Source organism: Cherax quadricarinatus, chromosome 39, assembly GCF_038502225.1.
Source record: "Cherax quadricarinatus isolate ZL_2023a chromosome 39, ASM3850222v1, whole genome shotgun sequence".
Lineage (NCBI taxonomy): Eukaryota > Metazoa > Arthropoda > Malacostraca > Decapoda > Parastacidae > Cherax > Cherax quadricarinatus.
The window spans coordinates 4237733-4262230 of NC_091330.1; the positions used below are offsets into that span (position 1 = coordinate 4237733).

General features: G+C 39.9%; 1 protein-coding gene and 1 long non-coding RNA gene across 2 annotated transcripts in view; one reads left to right on the forward strand and one right to left on the reverse strand.

Moving 5' to 3' along the window:
- LOC128696283 (CCN family member 2-like) overlaps window positions 1–24498 on the reverse strand; it is a 183299-nt gene that overhangs the window by 47645 nt on the left and 111156 nt on the right. Inside the window, exon 2 of the mRNA XM_053787456.2 lies at window positions 6984–7124. Within this exon, the coding sequence (XP_053643431.1) occupies window positions 6984–7124 (141 nt within the window). The remainder of the gene's footprint in view (window positions 1–6983; window positions 7125–24498) is intronic.
- Window positions 1–24498, forward strand: part of LOC138853760 (uncharacterized) — a 265120-nt gene that overhangs the window by 13245 nt on the left and 227377 nt on the right. The window lies entirely within an intron of this gene.

Genomic DNA, 24498 nt, shown 5'->3' on the forward strand with positions numbered 1-24498 from the left:
TCGTTCTACCCGCTGGCCGCTTCTCACCAAGGCAGGACGACCCGAAGTATATATCACATTAACCATCACTGTAGCTGCCTTTCCAGAAGTGTACGGATGTGACGAGCCAATGTTGAACCGAACACTAACATTCTCGCCCATCCTTGTGAGTGTAGACACCGCCCTTTCTACCTCCAAAGCTCATTTGTGACTAATCAGTTTTCCAGAATCCCTTCAGGGATATCACCGTGTTCGCACATCAACATCACATCAAACTACAAAAAATAAAAAAAAAATCTTGCTCTCTTCCCAAAACGTGGATCTGATACACTCGAATGTGTTTGCTTGATGGTCAAGCAAAATGTCTTTCGTGAGGAGAGACTATCGATTAATTTAAGAGAAATTAATCTTGACGTGCTGTTGGAGTGTGAGCAAAGTAACATTTATGAAGGGATTCAGGGAAACCGGCAGGCCGGACTTGAGTTCTGGAGATCTGAAGTACAGTGCCTGCACTCTGAAGGAGGGGTGTTAATGTTGCAGTTTAAAAACTGTAGTGTAAAGCACCCTTCTGGCAAGACAGTGATGGAGTGAATGATGGTGAAAGTTTTTCTTTTTCGGGCCACCCTGCCTTGGTGGGAATCGGCCAGTGTGATAATATAATAAATAACCTAGAGACGATTGTTAAATTTCCTGGAAATGCTTCCTCCCCCCTTAAACAGTAGGTGAACATACTGAAGACGCGCCTAACTGTTCCACACACTTAAGTAAACATCTACTGGAAATGTGAAGCACCTGAAGACCGTTTCCAGGGGTTAACGCCCCCGCAGCCTGGTCCCGGACCAGCTCTCCTTTCCTCGCATAATACGACCACCATAAAAACCACCTATTTGAGAATTATTTAAGTCTCTTGGGAATTCATTGTTCTTTAATATAATAATTCATTAACCGAAGCTATAGAGATGTGCTTAATTTAATTACTCCGGAATTTTGATAAGGTAATTAACCGGGCTGGTAAATAAATATCCACTTTCACTGAGACAATAAAGGATTCATTATAATTTAATGGCCAGGGATACACCATTAAAGAGAGCGCCAAGGGATACCTCAATAACGCCACTCAAGTCTTACCCACCTGCTGTCGAAAGTATTTCGACGATTATTACCCTCGTAAAGTTTGTGGAGAAATGTTGCTGTCGTTTGTCTTGTCCTGTCTGAGGCGTTTGGGCGGCAGGGGCTGCTGCTGAAGTCTGATTGAGCGGCAGAGGCACCTGCTGAAGTCTCTCATACTCTTCCTCTAGCCTGAACTGCAACTGAGGATCAAGCCTCCACCAGTTCTTGTGCAGAACGACCATCACGGGCTTAGCACTTCACCTCGCCTAGTAATAATGAAAAAGCTAGTTCAGGAGCTGAGACGCGTATCAGTGCCCATCAAGGTACATCTTCGCAAGCCTCTAATGCAGTTGAACACAAGAATAACAAAGTAACTGTTTGGTACTCCGTATCCCAACTAGATGTACTCACCTATTTGTGGTTGCAAGGGTGGAGTCACAGCTTCCTGGCCCCATCTCTTCTCTTCGTTTGTCACTACACGATCAGAGAAAGTTATCCTTCTCTGGGTGGTTTGCAATCGTGATCATGCAATTTTTTCTCTTTATTAAAGAGTATATGTATACCGAGGGGTGAATGCATGTGTATATACCCTGAGAGTTTATTCTAATCCCCGTTTTAAGGATTAGAGTATACTGGACATATGATGAACAGGTTAAACGAAGCCTTAATGACCCATCGTGTCGGCGTTAGGCTTTATGTGAAAGATGATGAATTTTGGTGGGGCTATGGTTATTATACGGAGCCTATAATTGTATATAATATGTAAATATTGTAATTATGTCTTTTCTCCAGCCAACTCATCCCGTCTCTTAGTTGGTGCGGTCATACCGTCTATCTTAGCTGGTTCGCCCCATCTCTTACTGGTGACGTCCTTTTTAAGGAAGAGCATCACTAGTAAGGACGTTAAGGATATTATTAGTACAGGGCAGTACCAACAGGTTCAGTCCATGGACTCCTGGGGTATACAACCCCTTGCATGGATTGTGACAAAATATACATGAGAGAAACTTCCAGACATATCCACTCATTTCTGAACACCAGTACGGCAGCAGAACGAGCGACTTGTTTTTACACGAAATCTTCCACAAGGCTGTCTACTCGTCGCCAAGAAGAAAGACATCCAGAGACGCAGGATCTTGGAATCACCACTCATAAGCACACCCAACAATTTGAAGGACCTGCCTAGTATGGACAAGTAGACTTGCTGTAATGTTCTTCCATTTTTACGTTCCAATAACTAGAACAACAGCTACGGCAACCTAGGTGAGCCTCTGTTCAGGAAACTCTTTGATCGGTATACCGCATAAAGACGTTATAGTATAGAGTAACACTGCAGCAGGCCTGCTCGCCCATGCAGGACAGATTTTTCTTAAACCCATCACTCTTTAGCCATGTATTTGTGATTAGGTTAAATGCATTTGTGATTAGGTTAAATGTTGTCGATTAATGATCTCATTACTCTGTATCTTCTTTTTTATTCATCGTGTCTGTATTATATATAATTACCCTCCTGGGACTGAATCTGAACTCAATGAATTTAGCTTTTCTGTGTATATGAGTATATCAATGTGTATATACCACTTGTCTCCTCTCTTGAAGGGTTGCACTCTTCAAGGGAGGAGACGATGCTGGCGAAGGGCTCTTGAGCCAAGGAATTGATACTGCTCTCATGGAGTAACACAAACATCCTATTACTTGTAGTCTTCCGCCAACACTATGGGGCAATTTGCCGCCCCTTGTATTATTCACAGTGTGAATAATTGAGTGGAGGTCAGTTGCAGTGACGGTACAGCTCCAGTGGTCGCTCCTTCCTGGACAATTCCCTCCGGAGAGCTGGCCGCTCTTCCCTTGCTCATCCCTTCAAGGGGTGCTTTGATGCTGGCGAAGGTGCTCTTGATCCAAGGAACTGAGGCTACCCTACCCTTGGATAAACTCTGATTATCTTCCATTACTTAGGCAGTGTGTAGCCCTTCGCGGCCTTGACGCTGTACAGTGACTGTAATGCTCCGCCTCTCGTTCACAATACGTAAACAGAGAAAGTTTTGCCAACAAGATATGGGAAAAGACACTTACTTACAGTTCAGGACATTTATTAAAGGAAACGTTTCGCTTGTTTCGTTTGAAGAAGTCACTCGTGGCGAAACGTTTCCTGTAATAAATGCCCTGAACTGTACCTAAGTGTCTTATTCCACACAATACGCAAACCTTGTATTATAAATTAAAAATTTTTTTTTACAATGAGAAGATACAGAAATTCTTTAATCTTTTCTTATTAGATTTAACTGAGGCACACAGAACTATTTCACTAAGTTATAACGTTTGTCAGGAAACAGGACAAGTGTTTGCTGACGTGGGTTTTAGTCATATGATAACCCACAGCTGGAGCTTTTGGTTATCTGACCGAGGACTTCCGCTGGCTTACTGGTCTACCTCTTTAAAATTCATGGTTATGATTAATAACCATTATTAGTTTTTTCACTAATGTCTTGGATAACTCTACAGGGCATTTATAATTCAGTGTATTTAATATTTCTTTTAGTCGTATTTTCAAGTTAGGTTTTATAAATTAAGCAACATTAGATAGATCTGCAGTGTGCTGCTACTATATTCTATATGGTTACAGAATGGGAACAAAAATCCAGCTGTTTTCCCTGACACATTCCATCACGCAGGACGGGACTCGTACAAAGTGTTGAAATCTGTCAATCTCACCTGGGAGACTTCAGTAGGGCATTAATATCGTCACTTTTGTGAAGTGTTTAGTGGGGTGAGAAGGATGGCAGCTACGACCTTTTCCGTAAGGTAATGGGGAGGGTTACTACCCGTGGTCGTCGTAGAGAGAAGGGACATACGACACACACGGTTAAGGTGTGGCGTGTTGAAGGGGATTTTAACCCCCTCGTTGTTAAGGTGGTATAGTTGGTGTTAAGCTTATGATATTAATTTCACAACCACCAGCTCCACTTCTTTCATCAGATGATTTGGAAAATTAAACCGATTATGTAGAAAAACAGCCAACATCATTCCGCTTACATTTGCTCTGGCTTAAATAACTTCTCTTACAATATGTAATCCAAGATTTCAACAAGTATGCTTCTGAATGCTCTTGCTGCAAATTATACGGCTGAATTGCTCTTGAGTATAGAGATTCCTGTACCCGCATTCACGCTCTTCCTGCAGTGTTCCTTAAACAAAAGTCAGGAGAGCAAAATATAGCGAGTGTCACTTAGTTAGAAGTATAGCGAGTGAAATTCCGTTTACAGTTAGATGAAATATAGCGCGTGACTCTCTAGGCTTATAGTTAGAAGAAACATAGCGTGTGACCGTCAGTGGTTTTGCAGTTTAGCAGTCTGGTGTGTTTGGTTCAGCTGTGGGAAAAGTTTGTATGTGGTGTCTCGCAGAGACCTGGTGTAAACACAGCCCCCGGTGAAAAAGAAGGAAGGAGAGGAAGGCGAAAATGAAGGGAAGACGGAAGGAAGAGATAGGAAGAAACAATGCCGAACCATCCCTTGGGTATGATCTACTTCCACTGGGGAATCCCACCTACCAGTGACAATACATTTGTCTGCTGTACGTCCTGCACCAGATGCCAGTATATAAGCGCCTGTGCTTCAGATTCTTCAAGACTATGGTGCTCATCACCGTCTCCAAGGCCGAGGGATTGATTTCCTCATCTATTGTTTATAGTTCTACAATCTTCACTTTGTCCTCGTATTGATAAAGCCGCTGGATGGCGAAACGCCTACAAATAAAGATACCTAGATGTCACACATCTGTCTAATTCTTCAGCTACAGGAGAAAAATGTTAACAGGCCGAGTGACATGACAAATTTTTCATTTTAATATTTGACAAGTTAGTTCTTCATGAAGGGCTTCGGGCCGCCTCGCTCAGGTTAAAGATCAACACACATGTTTCCCTTTCGGAGAAGTTTCTTTTTTTTTTTTTGCTGTCAGAAGTTCGGACACGTCATCAAGAGGTAGCGACGTCAGTCGGTGACTTGGGGGGGGGGGGATGGGCATTTCTTGCATGGAGGAGTATCATGGACCGCGTCCATCGTTAGAGGTTCAGCATTTTCACTGAAGAAGTGTAAACACTGTTGCTGTGAGAGAGAAGTTCTCGTCCAGTTACTTTTATCTTTCAGTATTAATCAATTTGAGATCCTGCAAAAGTGTCTTCAGCTGTGGAGAAAATGCCGTTGTGTGTTTACGTCTGTGTTTGTGTGTGGGTGTGTTTGTGGGTGTGTTTGTGTGTGTGGGTGTGATTGCGTGAGTGTGTGTGTGTGATTGCGTGAGTGTGTGTGTGTGTGAGCGTGGACGAGTTTATAGAGTATTTCACTTACTTTTTTTTACTGAGGTCTTCACTCTGTTCTCGAACTGGGTCATTGTGATGAATATCGTTTAGTCCAGTGGGAGAAGAGCTGCCTACACTTTATCACAGGAGCGACTATTACATCATTGGATAAGTGAAGCATCGAGCCAGCAGAGCTAAGTTCACCTTCAATGTTGGTTCATTATGTGTCATAAATTATTACTCATGTGTCCCAAGTGTGAAAATAAATCTGAAGACTAGAGTTCATGGTTGTTCCAGCTTTGAAAGACACACGACATATCATTTGTCTACGTGTTATGTGTGATGTGTTCGCTGTATGTTATGCTGGCGTGCAGGATACATCATGATTTACGTCCTTCGACAGATGACGTAGATCATAAGTCTTGCGTCATGAGCTTGTCATCAGCTGGAGGGAAGAGTTAAAAATATTCTTTTTTCCAGAGAAAACCGAAGGCAAGACTCGTCCTTTTCTTACACATCAACTGGTGTGGATGACATCCCATACGCCAAGAATATCTCTTATTTTACTGGCAAAAAAATTCACTTGTAATATTGAAGTAGATGTATCGATACAGTGGCGAAACGATTCCTTCAGAAAATGTCATAATTATTCGTGTGTGTTTTACCTACACAATCTTTCGGTATTAACATATCTGTACTTGCATAACTAAAGTGTAATGTACACTCGTCAGTGTTCAGTAATAACCAATATGGAGTCAGAAACACAGGAGGTTGATTTATCTGTATACGTCGACCCCCTTCTGAAAAAGAACCCAGAAGGGGGTCGAAATATACAGATCAATCAACCTCCTGTGTTTCTGACTCCATGTGGGTTATTATTAAGCATATCTGTACTTTTACATGCTTGCAATTATTGATATCCAAAAATGCATGAAAACAAAAGAACCTATTCTCATTGTAAACAAATAGTTTTGACCCTGACTGTGGAAGGCGGGGACTGTGCAATCACTGCTCAGTACAACATGCGACCAAGCATGTCGACAGTGACATACTGCAGTCACTGCTCAGTGCAACATACGACCAAGCATGTCGACAGTGGCATACTGCAGTCACTGCTCAGTGCAACATACGACCAAGCGTGTTGACAGTGACATAGTGCAGTCACTGCTCATTGCAACATACGACCAAGCATGTCAACAGTGGTGTAGTGCAGACACAACCAGTGAGGGGAGGACCTACAGAATTCAGTTGAGACGGATGTTCTCTTGTGGATTGAGGATAATGGCATATCATATACAAAAATGATCCTGCAACGTACGAATGAAGAAAACAAAAGATATTTTTGCACGTAACAGACCTGGAGGATCGATAGACAAAAATGCACAGCATCACCTACAAATTTTGGATTCAGAGCTCGACTAGAGGACGGCACGAGGACAACAACGTCAGATCAAGCAACGTGAAAAGCGGACGGAGGAACAAGCTGCTGCCAATACTTTTACATGATAACGCAGAGGCATTTCGTGTTTCGTATAGAATATAACTGTTTTTTTTTAAGTAATTTTCGAACAGATGCTTTTGAGAAGAGCTAGAGTGTACTTACCGCAGTGTAGGGACTGGAGTGCGGGTGTCGCTCTCTGTACCACTCACACTGGTAGCAGGGCGCCCTCTGACAGGCCACGCCCGCCGCCCACGTCAACAAGCACCACGCCCCCACCTCCACCACGCCACCCACGCCCACCATCTGAAATACGCGCTGTAAGTTAGATCTTTAAATCAATTATTGTCAAATTATTATACTCCACAAGCAAGTCATAACTGGCTGACTTTCTGAAAACCCAATAAAAATTAATAATTGATCCTTCATAAATGGTAATAGTAGTCTAATTGTTCCTGGTGATTGTTACCTCAGTGTTCCTGATTGTTCCCTCATTGTTCCTGATTGTTCTCTCGTTGTTCCTGATTGTTCCCTCATTGTTCCTGATTGTTACCTCAGTGTTCCTGATTGTTACCTCAGTGTTCCTGATTGCTACCTCAGTGTTCCTGAATGTTACCTCAGTGTTCCTGATTGTTACCTCAGTGTTCCTGATTGTTACCTCAGTGTTCCTGAATGTTACCTCAGTGTTCCTGAATGTTACCTCAGTGTTCCTGATTGTTACCTCAGTGTTCCTGATTGTTCCCTCATTGTTCCTGATTGTTCTCTCATTGTTCCTGATTGTTCCCTCATTGTTCCTGATTGTTACCTCATTGTTCCTGATACCTCATTGTTCTTGATTGTTCCCTCATTGTTCCTGATGATTCTTCCCTCATTGTTCCTGATGATTGTTCCCTCATTGTTCCTAATGACTGATCCATTATGAACGGTAATATTTCTCTAATTGTTCCTGATGATTGTTCCATAGTTCTCCATTGCTCTTAAGAGATGGGAAGGAGACGAAGTGAGAGATGGGAAGGAGACGAAGTGAGAGATGGGAAGGAGACGAAGTGAGAGATGGGAAGGAGACGAAGTGAGAGATGGGAAGGAGACGAAGTGAGAGATGGGAAGGAGACGAAGTGAGAGATGGGAAGGAGACGAAGTGAGAGATGGGAAGGAGACGAAGTGAGAGATGGGAAGGAGACGAAGTGAGAGATGGGAAGGAGACGAAGTGAGAGATGGGAAGGAGACGAAGTGAGAGATGGGAAGGAGATGAAGGGAAATCAACACATTCTCCCACATCGAGTCATACTCGTGCAGATTTGAACGTTTTCTGGTGCTTCTCAGCCACTGCTGAGAGAGGGAGGATCTCCCGGCCATGGAGGAATGGAGGAAGGAGGGGAGCTGAACATCCTAAAATCTTCCTGGATCTCTCGGGAACGTTGAAAGAGTCCTGTTGCAGGATTACTGGAGGATTCTCACTGCGATTTGGTGCACGATTGCCTGCGGGAGAAGAGCATATTTTGTCTCTTTTTACACTACTTTTTTTTCAGTGTTTTACTGTGTATTTATATTGTATTTATACAGTTTATATTGTATTTAAATACAGTGTTTATGCTGTATTTAATAGAGAACTTGTTTTACTGCGCTTTACGGTTTTTGTTTTACAATTGACGTATTTTACTGAGCGGAGCAAATTATTTTTATTCTCTGAAGTGCTGCACCCGTGAGAGACACACAAGACCATACTTTTTTCCGTCTGTTAGAGGAGCCGAGGAGAGAGGAGACCTCCAGGTTGGGAGTTGCTACAGACGAGGCTTGTACACGATCTATGGAAAAGGACACTTGTGTAGTGTTACCAAGAGTGGTTTCATCATGACTGGTTTTTTTATGGACTAGTGAAGCCACTCTTGGTGAAACGTTTCCTTTTAATAAATGTCCTGAACCGTAGACAAGTATCCCTTTGCACAGTTTGTGGGTATCACAAGATCATTTACCACCTGTATAGGATCTGCTGATTAATGTGGAGAGGAAGGAACCGTCTTCCTAGTTGGGTTATTGAGGCTAGGACTTTGGGTAGTTTCAAATTTAGGTTGGATAAATATATGAGTGAGAGGGGTTGGATTTGAGTGGGACTTGCAAATGAGTGGATAGTTATCAGAGCTTATTTCTTGGGTGGCATTGAAAATTAGGCTGGGCAAATGTTTTGTTAGTGGGATGGATTGTAAAGGACCTGCCTAGTATGGGCCAACAGACCTGCTGCAGTGATCCTCCTTTCTTATGTTCTTGTGTAACCTTAGTTGTACTTCGAAGATAAATGGATGTAACACATCCCGTGTTTGATTTTTATTTCGTACGTCAACAGTAGGCTGCTAACTTAATCTGTAAATGATAGTTACACAGTGGGCACGAAAGCGATACTTCTCTTTCACTTTCCGCCAGGATGGACTTCATACTTGTAATAAATCTGTAATTTCCAGCTAACCCATATTATTGTACTGTGCAACAGGTGCGTCCAATATGTGGTCCCTGAAGCGAAGTGGCAAAACATTTGCTAAAATACAAATAGAACGAGTATCGATAGCAGTTTCTTAAAATTTAGTACTTTCTTGCAGACCAGTTTCCGTTCGTTGAGATTGGTATTACTAGTAACTTCTTAATTGTCCTGGGGATGATTCCTCTAAGAAGCTGCAGCTCCTTTGCTTAACCCAGCTCCACTTAACCTGTACGAACAACAGCTCATCAATGGAACATAAATCCACTTAACAGTTTTCTGTGATCTCTCTTTAAGAGATAATTCTATTAAATCATAATTCAAACCATACAGTTCCTGAAAATTCTGGTTAATATATTATTCTATTCCCATCTGTGTCAGTCTTATACGAGTGCAGTTTACCACTGCTGGAGGATACCCTGGTTGGTGCCTCTGTTTATGTCCACGTGTATAAATTACTTTTAGTTTTAACATTAATATTGATGAAATTGAGACACATGTGCAACATCTGGATACCTTTATTGTAGACGTTTCGCCATCCAGTGGCTTTATCAATACAAATTCCAGGACATAACTTGAAGACAGGAGAACTATGTACAGAAGATGAGGTAATCAGTCCCTCAACCTAGCAGTAGGTGCGAAGAGCACCTACGGTGCTCATCTTCTGTACATAGTTCTCCTGTCTTCAAGTTATGTCCTGGAATTTGTATTGATAAAGCCACTGGATGGCGAAACGTCTACAATAAAGATACCCAGATGTTGCACATGTGTCTCAATTTCATCTTGTCGGTATTGTATACCATTCTTGTACAACATTAATATTAGACTGCGAGTATCTTGTTACAAGCTCCTGAGCCATGGAATTAGGGATATCCTCCCATTCTCGCCTTATCTCCCATTCTCCAGGCTCTGCATGACTTACAGGTTTAGTGCTTCTCTATGGTTATAATGTTGTCGCAAGTTATCGATATATATATTATTATAACCTTTATACTGAAGAATTGAAACACTCATGCAACACATGGGAATCTTTATTGAAGAAACGTTTCGCCACACAGTGGCTTCATCAGTCCAATACAAAGTAGAAATGGGTAAGGAGAGTAGAAGTATGAGGTAATCAGTCCCTCAACCTGGATTCGATGTGTTCAGTCCATCACTCTTGTAGTAAGTGATGGACTGAACACATCGAATCCAGGTTGAGGGACTGATTACCTCATACTTCTACTCTCCTTACCCATTTCTACTTTGTATTGGACTGATGAAGCCACTGTGTGGCGAAACGTTTCTTCAATAAAGATTCCCATGTGTTGCATAAGTGTCTCAATTCTTCAACTTGTCGGTTTTCAAAACCATTCATCACAACCTTTATACTGTCCATGAAAAAAAATGTTTTTCCAAGCCTTTCCACGTTTAATATTCTGAAGCTCTTATCCAGAGTTTTATGTAAATTCTTTCCAACCATATATTTTAATTTTTAATAATATCGCTTCAGATTAGCCTTCTCAAAATACCTTTCTTTACATTTTTTTGGGCGTGTATGGCCTTAGTGATTCGTTTCCTTAAGGTTTATACCTGTAGTTCGTACTGGCCATAGTTTTAAAAAAAAATTTCAGTCTGTGAGTCGTAACTCTAAGCAGCTAGCACGACAGACGCTGCCACTTGATCTCTTTAAGATGGTACTCACTTCGAGCTCTTTACTTCTAATATTCTCATGAAGTATGGAATCTTATCAGTCTTCAAGATCTGACACTGGTAAATTAGACACTTGTGTAACACTTGCGTATTTTTGTGGAAACGTTTCGCCAACCCGTGGCTTCCCTTCCTCAGTCCAATAAAGAGAAGGATGGTTGAAGACCAGAAGGAGTTTAAGGTAATCAATCCTTAGTCTAGAGTCAATGTAATCAGTCAACTAATCCTGATTGGAATAAGGAAGCCACTTGAGACGAAGCGTTTCCACAATAAAAATAGGTGTTGCACAAGTGACTAATTTTTCATCCTGTCGGTTCCTTGAACCATTTACTTTCATGTTTGACCTTGTTTGGTTTTCAAGAGGTATGTCTTCCAATGTTTTCCAAGTGTCTGATAGTATCCGATTATCTTCGGAAGGAATCTGGTTTTATCTCTTGTCTTAAAGAGGTCTCTAATCCTATTTAACTTCCCCAAGAGGTATCTGATCTTGTTTGTTATCTTCAGTAGTTGTGTGACATTGTCTTGCGTCTTAAACAGGTGAGAGACCTTGTGCCGCCACACACTGTTGCTGATGACTTGGCTTTCACTTGGTTGACCTTCTGTCATGACCCACCTTTCTCACTCTCTCTCCGGAGCCGCACTATCATGTTCTCTGGAGGAGCTTCAAGTGGAATTCCACCAAGCCAAGTGGAGAACAGTTTGCCTTTGATCCTTATGAAACACTGGTACATCTCTTTGATGTTATAGTGCAAAGCCCAAGTTCGTCGCAGCTTTTACCAGAGAGCTGTGAGACTTCTGCAGAGCGTGCAACGTGTCGCTTCACTTTCCCTATTTTGAGATGCCCGCGAGCGAGAGAGATTATTAATATCATTATATATATATATATATATATATATATATATATATATATATATATATATATACATATATATATACATATATATATAAATGAATTAAATACATACCGGTATCTTTACTGTAGACGTTTCCCCATCCAATGGCTTTATCAGTATGGAATATAGTCATGCAAATTGTGGGACTAATATACTCGGAAAAGTAAATAAAGGGCTTAGAGGAAACGTATTTGAATTTCTCCCTAAGGCCTTTTTGAATAGTCCCCTTCTCTTACCACCCCATCTTTGATAAATGGTATACTTTATTATGTAATATCGTATACGAAGTTTAAAGGATGCTCCTCAGGAAACACAAAAAAATTTTTAGGAATGTAAACTCCTAGAACTATACAATATAAAGTTGTAGCAGCTTCTAATGTCAACATATTTTCTTTCCTATCTATTATTCTAAAACCCATTTCTATACACAAGATGTTTTCGTGAGGTTGGAAATGCATATTTAACTAATTGTTCTATATGTGGTATCAATAAATGCAGTAATGCCTAAAGGCGAGACTGTGGTATGCACGAGTAGATTATTATTATTATTATTATTATTATTATTATTATTATAAGAACATAAGAACATGAGAAAGAAGCAACACTGCAACAGGCCTACTGACCCATGCGGAGCAGGTCCATGTCTTTCCCCCCGGATTAGCCCAATGACCCACCCAGTCTGGTCAACTCCACTCAAGGAAGGTGCACGGCACCAGACCCAGCAGCACAAGCTAGTCAGGTCCAACTCACACCCACCCACACCCACTCACGTATTTATCTAACCTATTTTTAAAACTACACAACGTTTTAGCCTGAATAACTGTACTCGGGAGTTTGTTCCACTCATCCACAACTCTATTACCAAACCAGTGCTTTCCTATATCCTTCCTGAATCTAAATTTTTCCAACTTGAAACCATTGCTGCGAGTCCTGTCTTGGCTGGAAATTTTCAGCACGCTATTTACATCCCCTTTATTTATTCTTGTTTTCCATTTGTACACCTCGATCATATCCCCCATAATTCTAGCGCTAAACCAGAAGGGCTTGCACGAGTAGAAAGCTGGGTACTGCAGCGCAGACTGCTCAAGCATCACGGCAGTTGGTTTACCGACTGTCTTGAATCACAGTAAAACAGAGGTTGGTTTAAAGGGATTGTCTGGAAATTTAGGTGAGGTCATGTGTAATGTATTCTAGGAAAATAGGTACTTAAGTGTACGTTGGTGTTCGTCATCTATCCGTTATCGTACGTTAGCCTCCATCACCAGTCCATTGTTGTACGTTAGTCATTGCCACCTGACTCCAGGCGACAGGAGTTCGGGACTGCTGATAAGATAAGATTTCGTTCGGATTTTTAATCCCGGGCTGTTAGCCATCCAGGATAACCCAAGAAAGTCAGTGTGTCATCGAGGACTGTCTAACTTATTTCCACCGTGGTCCTCAAATCTTGTCCCCCAGGATGCGACACACACCAGTCGACTAACACCCAGGTACCTATTTGCTTCTAGGTGAACAGGACAACAGGTGTAAGGAAACACGTCTAAATGTTTCCATCCGCCGGGAATCGAACCCGGGCCCTCCGTGTGTGAAACGAGAGCTTTAGCCACCAGCCCTGACGTTGATAATGTGTTCGAGGGGCGTAGAAATCCTTACGGAGTGTTAATGGGAGAGGCTCTAGCTCTTGGCCCTCAGTACATCCACACCCAAACAGGTCATAGTTCCTTTATGCTGCAGCTGCTGGGTCCACCCACTCAATTATACTCGTAATTCCATAAGGGCCTAACTGTTGTGCTTTGAGTCACTGCTTAAGAATTCTTTTCCTGTACAAAAAATTCAGTATAAATCCCTTTTGTTTTTCTCTATTGTGAAATAAAAAGATGGAAGACTAGGAGTAGGAGGTGACGGAGAAGGAAGACCTGAAGGAGAGAAAGAAAAGAAAGATAGAGGAAGGGAGGATGTGTGAGAGAGAGAGAGAGAGAGAGAGAGAGAGAGAGAGAGAGAGGATTATTATTATTATAATCAAGGGGAAGCGCTAAACCCGTAGGATTATACAGCGCCTGGGGGGGGGAATATGGAAGGCATTCAGGCTTAATTCGGAGAACTGGAGCACAGATCCAATTCCCTAAATCAAGAGCCCCTCACCAACATCAAGGAACCTTCCCTGAGGGGAGAGAGAGAGAGAGGAATGAATGAATTGGCAGGCAGGCAGGCGGGTTGTTATTATGGTAAGGGAGGAGAAAAACTTAGTACTAGGATAGTAAGGGAGGAGAAAAACTTAGTATTAGGATAGTAAGGGAGGAGAAGAACTTAGTATTAGGATAGTAAGGGAGGAGAAAAACTTAGTATTATGATAGTAAGGGAGGAGAAAAACTTAGTATTAGGATAGTAAGGGAGGAGAAAAACTTAGTATTAGGATAGTAAGGGAGGAGAAAAACTTAGTACTAGGATAGTAAGGGAGGAGAAAAACTTAGTACTAGGATAGTAAGGGAGGAGAAAAACTTAGTACTAGGATAGTAAGGGAGGAGAAAAACTTAGTACTAGGATAGTAAGGGAGGAGAAAAACTTAGTACTAGGATAGTAAGGGAGGAGAAAAACTTAGTACTAGGATAGTACGGGAGGAGAAAAACTTAGTACTAGTATAGTAAGGGAGGAGAAAAACTTAGTACTAGGATAGTAAGGGAGGAGAAAAACTTATCTAACATTATTTTTCACATATATAAGACGTTAAGTCATTTAAGTGATTAATATACTGTATATTAGTTGTTCCATTTATTAAATAAACTGAGTTACGCTGAAAATTTACTGCATCTCAGATTATATCAAACTGTTTTATTGTGTACATTCCTTTAAATAAATATTAGATAAATTTCTGATATTTTTTAAATCAATATAAATAAAGTTTTAAACGCGCAGTTTTCTGGCTGAAAAATATATAAGCTATTTATTTCATAACATCAATAAAAGCATTAAAAAGTAATGATCTTAAGGTGATGCTCGTTGCTTTTGGATTTTGAGTTGGTCAGGTTTTTTTTTGGTTGATAATTTAAAAATAATAAAATTGTTGATTTCATGGTAATGAAGTTAATATGGTTTTTTGGTAACAAGATGTGACTAGTAAATGTTTCTTAAATTTGTAACATAATGCATGTAAAGATTAAATTAAAAACCCGTGGGTGGGACAGGTCACTAAAAATCCGCACTTACCAGAGGAACCTTGTGGTTTTTTTTGGCCTTTTCTACTTTTGTTGCCCCATTTGTGACTTAACGGTGATCTTGCAATGGCCGAAACGTCGTCATAAGGTTATTGTCCAAAGTGCGAGTTTCTCTTGAAGCATGGCGTACATTTCTAGCATTTTTACTTACATCGACACTTAATGTGTCTGAACTCAAGCACTGAATTAAGAAAATCTGTTTATCGTAGTTTCTCGCGACTGAATAATTCTGGCGTTAATTACGGTGTCTTGTCAGATACTGAGAGTCCATGTTGTCTAATGTGCTTCAGCTGCCGCTGCTCCACACACACTCGGTGAACAACCTTTTAATTAGCAAAAGTGGGTGAAGATTGCAAAGTTCTTAGCTGGCGGCTCAAGTTGGGATTAGTCGAAGTTCACTAATGAAAACATCTCGCAAGATTTTATCAAGGAGAGACTTGTGTGGCACGAAGAGCTGTCGGATAGTCTGGAGAGACCTTTTACTGTCGTATGAGACTCGTAAAGTATGCAGTTACGATTGGCAGTAAGTTGTCGAGGAGTTTTGTGCCAAGAGTAGGTTTTCAGTGTACAAATCCGCTGTTGATATCGATTCCCAGAATAAAATACTCTGCCGGAGTCAAAGTCGAGCTGGTCCGTATCTTGACCGACTCGGAACTCTAATCACTAAGATTTTCTCTTAAATGCAAATAAATGTGGAAAGAAGTGATGTCAGTTGTAATTAAACTTTAACAGATTTGCTTCCAGTTTTTGCCTAAAATATTTTTAATATTCCATAATTAATATTTTAAAAAGAGGGTAATATGGTAAGCAACGAGTTTGCAGTTCCATAGAAATAGATCGTTGAATAAATATTTTTTTTCTCTCTTTGATGGATCGTCGATTAGATTTTTGTGTATACTGTGTATAACATTGACTTCCATTCTATTAGTGTTTGATGACCTCCGGGAGATCCAAGACTCAACTTTTACTCTTCAGACCGATTTGGTCTTAAATATACATGTTTATTTAATGTCTCGAAGTTTATACAATATCTCCATCCTTGCTTTTTCTCAATGTCTCTACTTCACCTTCATGCGGTGGTAGGGTTTGAGCGACTTTCCCTCAGTGATGAGCCTCTTCCCTTGTAGAGGTGCACCACTTCTCTTGGGGTGAGCAATAGTACCCGGCAACCCTCATAAGTCGCATCAAAATTTAATGCAACTTATGGCCTACGACTAGGAACGAGCAATGGGGATGATTTACACTACAACTACATGAATTTAGAATATTTTGATTATATTACGATTATATCCGTTTTATAACAATGAGTGACGATAGCAGCAAGCTGGTATTTATCAATGTGAAAATGTTTGTGGTCTATCATACTTATCAATTCATCACTCATCTTCCATCATTTGTTCTTTTTATTTGCCATCTTCTCAAATTCCATTTGACCATTTATCAATCTCTCATAATTTGTCCTTTCTTTTATAAGTTAAATTATTTTTTATGTATCTAAATGAAATCATTTCAATCTTTCCTGACTATCGCCTATTACCAGCTCCCCTGACCCTTGCTCGAAATATATTGGTTATAGAGGGTGAGAGAGAGGGGCCTGAGATATCTTGACCCCTGGCCTGAAGGAGAGCCAGGTGATGAGGCCACGAGATGATTAATGACTCCTGGTGGTGGAGAGGCCAAGGGGTGACAAGGTCTTTAATGAAGAGGGAAAGAGAGGGTTGGGTGTACCGCATATTCCTGGGCTGCGAAGTGGCTTTTGAAAATGTCAGACTCCTGGGCTAGGGATGATGTGCTGTGGAATCGTAAGGTCATACATGAATGGGACGGATGTAAATGGCGTTCCGCGGACATTAGTAAAGGAAAAAAAAATACGTAGCAGTACATGCTTAACTTTTCACAACTCTGCACAGAGCGAAACTCTGCTTCAACAACGGCATGTTCTGACGAGTCTCTCTGACAGGCCAAAAGCCTTGCTTTTGGCCTGTCAGAGAGTGACTGGGCCATTGTGAGAGCGATAAAATGAACTGTGGTAACTGGAAAATCAAGAGTGCTATTGAAAACATGAGACAAGATAACATGATGCCTGGATAATAATGCGTTGGATAATGAGGAACGTCAGTGATTTTCGACGTCCTGGAGGCTACAAGTCCTCCAGGCGAGCTGGTTGACGTCAGCAACCACGGGGTGACGCTGGGTGATACAAAAGCCTTATTTCGTGACCATGTGAATAACGGGACGACTAATTGGGCTCCTGAGGGGTTATGGGTGACTAATAGGAATAACAAGACTATTGAACGTTCTTGGAAGGGAAAAGAGGCTATTGATTTTACTAATGGGTGTCATTGATGATCATGCATTAGGATCATGGAAGATTTTGAGGATAACTGGGGATTGTGGGGGTGACGAGATATGCGAGAAAGTTCGGGAAGTTAACATTGCAGTACCTGAGGCTGAGAGTAACCAGCTGCCAATCCGCCACGGAAGCTACAAAAAGAATTCCTTGAGAAACAAATCATGTATTATAAAAAACGTGCTTCGTGAAGACACCAGATAATAGCAAGATTATTTTCAACAGCAAGATATAACGTTAAAGAACGTCATCATTGTTGTGTGACTCGCACGTCTGTCCTTCCTGTCCAAGATATGAGATTTTACAATGTTAGTCATCAGCCGTTCCTTCCAGAAAATTTTGTTATGCACGACACTGTGATATCATTCGCTCTCATATATATATATATATATATATATATATATATATATATATATATATATATATATATATATATATATATATATATATATAAATATATATATATATAAATATAATATATAATATATAATATAAATATATATATATATATATATATATATATATATATATATATATATATATATATATATATATATATATATATATATATAAAATGTCGTGCCGAATAGGCAAAACTTGCGATCTTGGCTTAAATAGCAACGTTCATCTTGCCATATAGGACAAGCGAAAATTTGTGTATGCAGTAATTTCACCAAAATCATTCTGAACCTAACGAAAAAAATATATTTCACTGTGTTTGTTTAGTATTAAGTTATTGTAAACAAATCTAAAATATATTTAGTTGGGTTACGCTAAAATAAATTGCTCTTGTTATAATAAGGTTAGGTAAGTTTTCTAAGATTCTTTTGGTGCAAAATTATAAATTTTTACATTAACATTAATAAAAAAATATATCTTTAAACGTATAAGAGAAAATTTTAGAAAGGACTTAATTTTAAATGAGTTCTTGGTAATTGACCAGTTTTACATATTCGGCACGACATATATATATATATATATATATATATATATATATATATATATATATATATATATATATATATATATATATAATTATATATATATATATATATATATATATATATATATATATATATATATATATATAAATTATATATATATATATATATATAAATTATATATATATATATATATATAAATTTTATATATATATATATATATATATCTATTATATAATTTATATATATATATATAAATATATATATATATAATATATATATATATATTTATATATATATAATATATATATTATACATAATATTAATTTATTAATATAATCTCTTATTAGGTGTTTACGTTGTGGTCGCAGCCAGAGAAGCAATTAAGGAAGATGATGCAAAGACTGGAGGCGGTAACCAGGTTAGCGACCAGTAATTACAGAGAGAATGAGAAAATCAATACTAACTGCCACGAACGCATTTACGTTGTGTGTAGTGAAGCTAGAAAGAGCTGTGGTTTGGTGGTTAGTGCTGTGATGTGGGTGGTTAGTGTTGTGGTGGGGGTGGTTAGTGCTATGGTGTGGGTGGTTAGTGTTGTGGTGGGGGTGGTTAGTGCTATGGTGTGGGTGGTTAGTGTTGTGGTGTGGGTGGTTAGTGCTATGGTGTGGGTGGTTAGTGTTGTGGTGGGGGTGGTTAGTACTGTGGTGTCTGTTAGTGTCAGGTTAAAACAGGGGTTTTGTGATATATATATATATATAATATATATATATTATTAGTACCATCTGAGTATGCAGAAATAAGAACTTTAAAGAATGGGCACGTGTGTGTCAACACACAATAGCAAGGAGCATAGCACAGTATTTCAAGACTATTTATTGCCTGCATATTATTCCTGCAGTAAAATATATGCACATTCCCTTGGGAGGAGTGTGCGTGGAGGGTCAGATATATTTTGAGCCAAGTGAGACACGAGCCACATTCCTGGCTCTTCTGCGTGCCTCTACCACCTTCGTAAAGATGAATGATGGATATAACCGATTCGTAAATACAGTGAATGTGTTGGCATTTTAATCATATTTTTATTTTTGCGTGTTGGGTGGGATAATAAAAAATAATTTCAACTTTGTATACCTTTACTTACGATGACTGGTGTAACTTTGTTGTTATGTGATAACCGAGACAAAAATATGTGAAATGGCCTTGTCTGGATATATGCATTTACCCACGCAAACAAAAATATTAATATTCACTCCGGAATAGCACAAACAAACCCAAATGGAGACACTAAAGCAGACTATGAGCACTATATTTCGGCTTTTCCCTGATGCCGCCTTCAGCAGCCTGTTGAAGAAGGCCTCAGTGTGTGACCGAAATATATACATATGCAATAAGATCACAGGTAATATCGTAATATGCAAAAAACCGCTGTGAAAGAATAGCGAATTTCAAGCTATTTCGTGACTTCTCACATTATTAAGGAACTATAGTTCCTTGATAATGTGAGAAGTCACGAAAGCGCTTGGAATTACTCTATTCTTTCACAGTGGTTGTTTTGCATATAGTGTGTGTGCGCGTACGTGTGCGTATGTGTATGTGTAATATATATATATATATATATATATATAGGTAAGATCATATATATATAGGTAGTAGGTTGGTAGACAGCAACCACCCAGGGAAGTACTACCGTCCTGCCAGATGACTGTGAAACAAAAACCTGTAACTGTTTTGCATGATGGTAGGATTGCTGGTTTCTTTTTCTGTCTCATAAACACGCTAAGATAACAGGGATATCTTGCTACTCCTACTTACACTTTGGTCACACTTCACAGACACGCACATGCATATATATATATACATACATCTAGGTTTTTCTCCTTTTTCTAAATAGCTCTTGTTCTTTTTTATTTCTTCTATTGTCCATGGGGAAGTGGAAAAGAATCTTTCCTCCGTAAGCCATGCGTGTCGTATGAGGCGACTAAAATGCCGGGAGCAATGGGCTAGTAACCCCTTCTCCTGTATACAATTACTAAAAAAGAGAAGAAGAAAAACTTTATAAAACTGGGTTGCTTAAATGTGCGTGGATGTAGTGCGGATGACAAGAAACAGATGATTGCTGATGTTATGAATGAAAAGAAGTTGGATGTCCTGGCCCTAAGCGAAACAAAGCTGAAGGGGGTAGGAGAGTTTCAGTGGGGGAAAATAAATGGGATTAAATCTGGAGTATCTGAGAGAGTTAGAGCAAAGGAAGGGGTAGCAGTAATGTTAAATGATCAGTTATGGAAGGAGAAAAGAGAATATGAATGTGTAAATTCAAGAATTATGTGGATTAAAGTAAAGGTTGGATGCGAGAAGTGGGTCATAATAAGCGTGTATGCACCTGGAGAAGAGAGGAATGCAGAGGAGAGAGAGAGATTTTGGGAGATGTTAAGTGAATGTATAGGAGCCTTTGAACCAAGTGAGAGAGTAATTGTGGTAGGGGACTTGAGTGCTAAAGTAGGAGAAACTTTTAGAGAGGGTGTGGTAGGTAAGTTTGGGGTGCCAGGTGTAAATGATAATGGGAGCCCTTTGATTGAACTTTGTATAGAAAGGGGTTTAGTTATAGGTAATACATATTTTAAGAAAAAGAGGATAAATAAGTATACACGATATGCTGTAGGGCGAAATGACAGTAGTTTGTTGGATTATGTATTGGTAGATAAAAGACTGTTGAGTAGACTTCAGGATGTACATGTTTATAGAGGGGCCACAGATATATCAGATCACTTTCTAGTTGTAGCTACACTGAGAGTAAAAGGTAGATGGGATACAAGGAGAATAGAAGCATCAGGGAAGAGAGAGGTGAAGGTTTATAAACTAAAAGAGGAGGCAGTTAGGGTAAGATATAAACAGCTATTGGAGGATAGATGGGCTAATGAGAGCATAGGCAATGGGGTCGAAGAGGTATGGGGTAGGTTTAAAAATGTAGTGTTAGAGTGTTCAGCAGAAGTTTGTGGTTACAGGAAAGTGGGTGCAGGAGGGAAGAGGAGTGATTGGTGGAATGATGATGTAAAGAGAGTAGTAAGGGAGAAAAAGTTAGCATATGAGAAGTTTTTACAAAGTAGAAGTGATGCAAGGAGGGAAGAGTATATGGAGAAAAAGAGAGAAGTTAAGAGAGTGGTGAAGCAATGTAAAAAGAGAGCAAATGAGAGAGTGGGTGAGCTGTTATCAACAAATTTTGTTGAAAATAAGAAAAAGTTTTGGAGTGAGATTAACAAGTTAAGAAAGCCTAGAGAACAAATGGATTTGTCAGTTAAAAATAGGAGAGGAGAGTTATTAAATGGAGAGTTAGAGGTATTGGGAAGATGGAAGGAATATTTTGAGGAATTGTTAAATGTTGATGAAGATAGGGAAGCTGTGATTTCGTGTATAGGGCAAGGAGGAATAACATCTTGTAGGAGTGAGGAAGAGCCAGTTGTGAGTGTGGGGGAAGTTCGTGAGGCAGTAGGTAAAATGAAAGGGGGTAAGGCAGCCGGGATTGATGGGATAAAGATAGAAATGTTAAAAGCAGGTGGGGATATAGTTTTGGAGTGGTTGGTGCAATTATTTAATAAATGTATGGAAGAGGGTAAGGTACCTAGGGATTGGCAGAGAGCATGCATAGTTCCTTTGTATAAAGGCAAAGGGGATAAAAGAGAGTGCAAAAATTATAGGGGGATAAGTCTGTTGAGTGTACCTGGTAAAGTGTATGGTAGAGTTATAATTGAAAGAATTAAGAGTAAGACGGAGAATAGGATAGCAGATGAACAAGGAGGCTTTAGGAAAGGTAGGGGGTGTGTGGACCAGGTGTTTACAGTGAAACATATAAGTGAACAGTATTTAGATAAGGCTAAAGAGGTCTTTGTGGCATTTATGGATTTGGAAAAGGCGTATGACAGGGTGGATAGGGGGGCAATGTGGCAGATGTTGCAAGTGTATGGTGTAGGAGGTAGGTTACTGAAAGCAGTGAAGAGTTTTTACGAGGATAGTGAGGCTCAAGTTAGAGTATGTAGGAAAGAGGGAAATTTTTTCCCAGTAAAAGTAGGCCTTAGACAAGGATGTGTGATGTCACCGTGGTTGTTTAATATATTTATAGATGGGGTTGTAAGAGAAGTAAATGCGAGGGTCTTGGCAAGAGGCGTGGAGTTAAAAGATAAAGAATCACACACAAAGTGGGAGTTGTCACAGCTGCTCTTTGCTGATGACACTGTGCTCTTGGGAGATTCTGAAGAGAAGTTGCAGAGATTGGTGGATGAATTTGGTAGGGTGTGCAAAAGAAGAAAATTAAAGGTGAATACAGGAAAGAGTAAGGTTATGAGGATAACAAAAAGATTAGGTGATGAAAGATTGAATATCAGATTGGAGGGAGAGAGTATGGAGGAGGTGAACGTATTCAGATATTTGGGAGTGGACGTGTCAGCGGATGGGTCTATGAAAGATGAGGTGAATCATAGAATTGATGAGGGAAAAAGAGTGAGTGGTGCACTTAGGAGTCTGTGGAGACAAAGAACTTTGTCCTTGGAGGCAAAGAGGGGAATGTATGAGAGTATAGTTTTACCAACGCTCTTATATGGGTGTGAAGCGTGGGTGATGAATGTTGCAGCGAGGAGAAGGCTGGAGGCAGTGGAGATGTCATGTCTGAGGGCAATGTGTGGTGTGAATATAATGCAGAGAATTCGTAGTTTGGAAGTTAGGAGGAGGTGCGGGATTACCAAAACTGTTGTCCAGAGGGCTGAGGAAGGGTTGTTGAGGTGGTTCGGACATGTAGAGAGAATGGAGCGAAACAGAATGACTTCAAGAGTGTATCAGTCTGTAGTGGAAGGAAGGCGGGGTAGGGGTCGGCCTAGGAAGGGTTGGAGGGAGGGGGTAAAGGAGGTTTTGTGTGCGAGGGGCTTGGACTTCCAGCAGGCATGCGTGAGCGTGTTTGATAGGAGTGAATGGAGACAAATGGTTTTTAATACTTGACGTGCTGTTGGAGTGTGAGCAAAGTAACATTTATGAAGGGATTCAGGGAAACCGGCAGGCCGGACTTGAGTCCTGGAGATGGGAAGTACAGTGCCTGCACTCTGAAGGAGGGGTGTTAATGTTGCAGTTTAAAAACTGTAGTGTAAAGCACCCTTCTGGCAAGACAGTGATGGAGTGAATGATGGTGAAAGTTTTTCTTTTTCGGGCCACCCTGCCTTGGTGGGAATCGGCCGGTGTGATAATAAAAAAAAAATATATATATATATATATATATATATATATATATATATATATATATATATATATATATATATATATATATTATATATATATGTGTGTGTATGTGTGTGTATATATGTGTATTACAACCTTAAAATCTGAAGTTGGCTCGTCTATTATATATAAAATACATTCGAATACAAGAATATGAAGGCAAATTTTTTACTCTCTGGTCTTCTTATGTATCGCCTTCAGCTATTTTCTCATTTTCTCCCTGAGTATGATGAACGAAGAACCGCGTTAATGAAACACCGGCAATATCAAATTTCTCCATCCATCATACTGTCACCACCAGCTTAGCGCCGTTTTATCGCCAGCGTTCGTCCAAATATATATTGTTTTCTCTCTTTTCCTCGTTAGTGACGTATACAGAAATATGATAGTTTATTCTTATTTCTCTTTTGTGGATGAGTTGTAATCCATGTAAACTTTGCTTTAATCTTAGAAGAGGCGGTTTTTAGTTCATGGCGGATCCTGCAGCCTTAACACGAGTTCCTCTATGTTCATGGCAACCAATGGTACTTGCATTAATACCACAAACGTTACAATACCAGATCTGGATGCTTGGAGATCGACTGCCTGTAGTGTGTTTAACTCTTCTCCGGTTGCCATAGGAGTAACCTCTTCCGAGGCTTGGTCATGGATCGTGCCGCGGGGGCGTTAACCCCTGGAACACCCTCCAGGTATTTCCACCTCACCCAACATTTAGTTCTGGAATGCTTAATATCCTCATTTTCCTTCTGAGGTCTCCCAGCTCAGACTGATAGATTTCAACATTGTATGGAACCCATCCTTTGTGATGGAAAATGATAGGGAAACATTGCAATCTTTTGTCCCCCGATATGTAATTCTTCTACAGAATAGGG